The 2,032-nt window shown below is 40.9% G+C and overlaps 1 protein-coding gene across 1 annotated transcript in view; it reads right to left on the reverse strand.

Annotated features, from left to right (window-relative positions):
• LOC111411363 (leucine-rich repeat extensin-like protein 4) overlaps positions 1-1,609 on the reverse strand; it is a 3,061-nt gene extending 1,452 nt beyond the window's left edge. The window contains exon 1 of the mRNA XM_023041906.1: positions 14-1,609. Within this exon, the coding sequence (XP_022897674.1) occupies positions 14-1,368 (1,355 nt within the window). The 5' untranslated portion in view covers positions 1,369-1,609. The remainder of the gene's footprint in view (positions 1-13) is intronic.
• Between the last annotated feature and the right edge of the window lie 423 nt (positions 1,610-2,032).

The following is a 2,032-nucleotide window of genomic DNA, read 5'->3' on the forward strand; positions in this document are numbered from 1 at the left end:
AGAGTAAACAGGTGGGGGAGGTGAAGGAGACGGTGGAGGAGGAGGGGGACTGGAGACCGGTGGAGGCAAAAACACTGGAGCAGGAGGTGGTGGTGAAGGCACCGGCATTGGCGGTGAAGGCGGCGGAGGTGATGGCAAAGTTGGAATAAACCGATGACACTTGAAAGCACCGCAATGAATTCTCTTAGACGAGAACATTTGACATTGTGCAGCGGACCTTTGAGCCGGCCTATTCGGCAAGCAATTCCGTTTATCATCAAATTCCGGCAAAGCCAAACACACCGGAGGCTCACCAGTAAAGAAGTTATACGAGTACGTAAAATTCTCAAGCCTTGGCAATTGACATATACTCTGTGGAATACTCCCACTAAGCATATTATGAGCCACATTTAACTGCTCCAAACTCACCATTCCTCCAATACTATCCGGCAAAGGCCCCATCAACTGATTATAGCTCACATCAAACACCGTCAAATTCTTCAAAAGCCCAATTTCCGGGGGCAAACATGACCTCAATCCATTGTTCATCAGTATAATCTCATTCAAATTGCTCATGTTACCAAGACTAGCAGGAACACAACCATGGAACTTGTTGTTAGCCAATACAATCACAGAAACCGGAGAATTGCCAAAATTATCAGGCAATTCAAAGGAAAATCTGTTATGATTGATGAATATGGCATCCAAAGGTTTGTCAAATAGTTCAGAAGGGACAGTTCCTTCAAACTCATTAAATCGTATATCTAAATATATCAACTTAGGCAAACTCAGCACAACATAAGGGAATTTCCCAGCAAACCTGTTATTGCTTATGTCCAATTCAAAGAGTATCTTCAAGTTCTTGAATTTTTTGGGCAGGGTACCGCAAAACCTGTTGGAGTTGATGTGAAAAACAGCCAGATCTGTGAGCAAGCCGAGTTCTTCAGGGAGATACCCAGCAATGTCACCATGGTTGAGGTCAATGCTACCAACTGTACGAATAGAAGAATTGTCCGGTGCCCGAGCACAGAATACTCCGGTATATTTACACACACCAGATCCGACCCAATTCGCAGTGAGATTTTGGGGATCTGAGAGAATAGCCTGTTTCAAAGCTTGTAATGCAATGTACGCATTTCTCAGCCTTGGATTTTCGAACACAAGTGAAGGGTCAACCGTCACATTCTCGCCTCTATCCCCAAACTCATCTCTGTAGTACAGAAGCTGCCTTTTCTGGATGAAGTGAACTTCAGCATTGGTGAGAGGCCCATTGCTGCTGACTGAGTAGTGGGTTACATGAGCATAAGTAACTCCCGGAGATGAAAACGAAGGTAGCAAAAGTGAAAGAATGAATTGAAAATATACAATGCAAGTATTCTTTTCCTTCATCTCACGGCAGACATCTGAAGCTCAAATTCTCTCTTTTTTTATGCGTTTTTCTTCTCCTTCAATGCTTGATTTCAAAATGCGAGATGAAGATGAACGAGAGAGATCTGAAATATGGGAGTTTGGGGTGTGGGTTTTGAGATTTGGCGGTGGTGAAGGTGTTTTGAAGAGAGAGAAAAAATGAAGAGGTGGGGTGTTTTCGGAGAGTTATGTGTGAGAGAGAGAGAGAGATATAAACATGAAAAAAAGGGACAGCTAAATCACAGCTCAAAGCCCACCAGATTCTCTCACTTTCTCTGTCCTAAAAATGTCACTTTCCCTCTCTTCATAATAAGGATGACTTCATTTTTTATTATTTTTTAATTAATTGCATTAACATTCAACGCGCTCCCCAGCTAATCTTAATTGTTGAAACAGAATATTACCACCGAAAACCTTTTTGTTTTCAACGGAAAGAAGTACGCGGCAAATTATTTTAATTAAAATCCTTTTGTATAAAAATAATTGAAAATTGATCAAAATTCAATGTGGCCAAACATGGAATAAGTCACAGTGGTGCTGGCAAAGTTGTCAAATTATTTGGCCCTGTTTGATAGTCATTATTTAGCAAAAATAAAATTTTGAATAATGAATTTCGAGAAATGTATGGTTAAAAAGTAGAAAAAAT

This window comes from Olea europaea, chromosome 2 (assembly GCF_002742605.1).
Source record: "Olea europaea var. sylvestris chromosome 2, O_europaea_v1, whole genome shotgun sequence".
Classification (NCBI taxonomy): Eukaryota; Viridiplantae; Streptophyta; class Magnoliopsida; order Lamiales; family Oleaceae; genus Olea; species Olea europaea.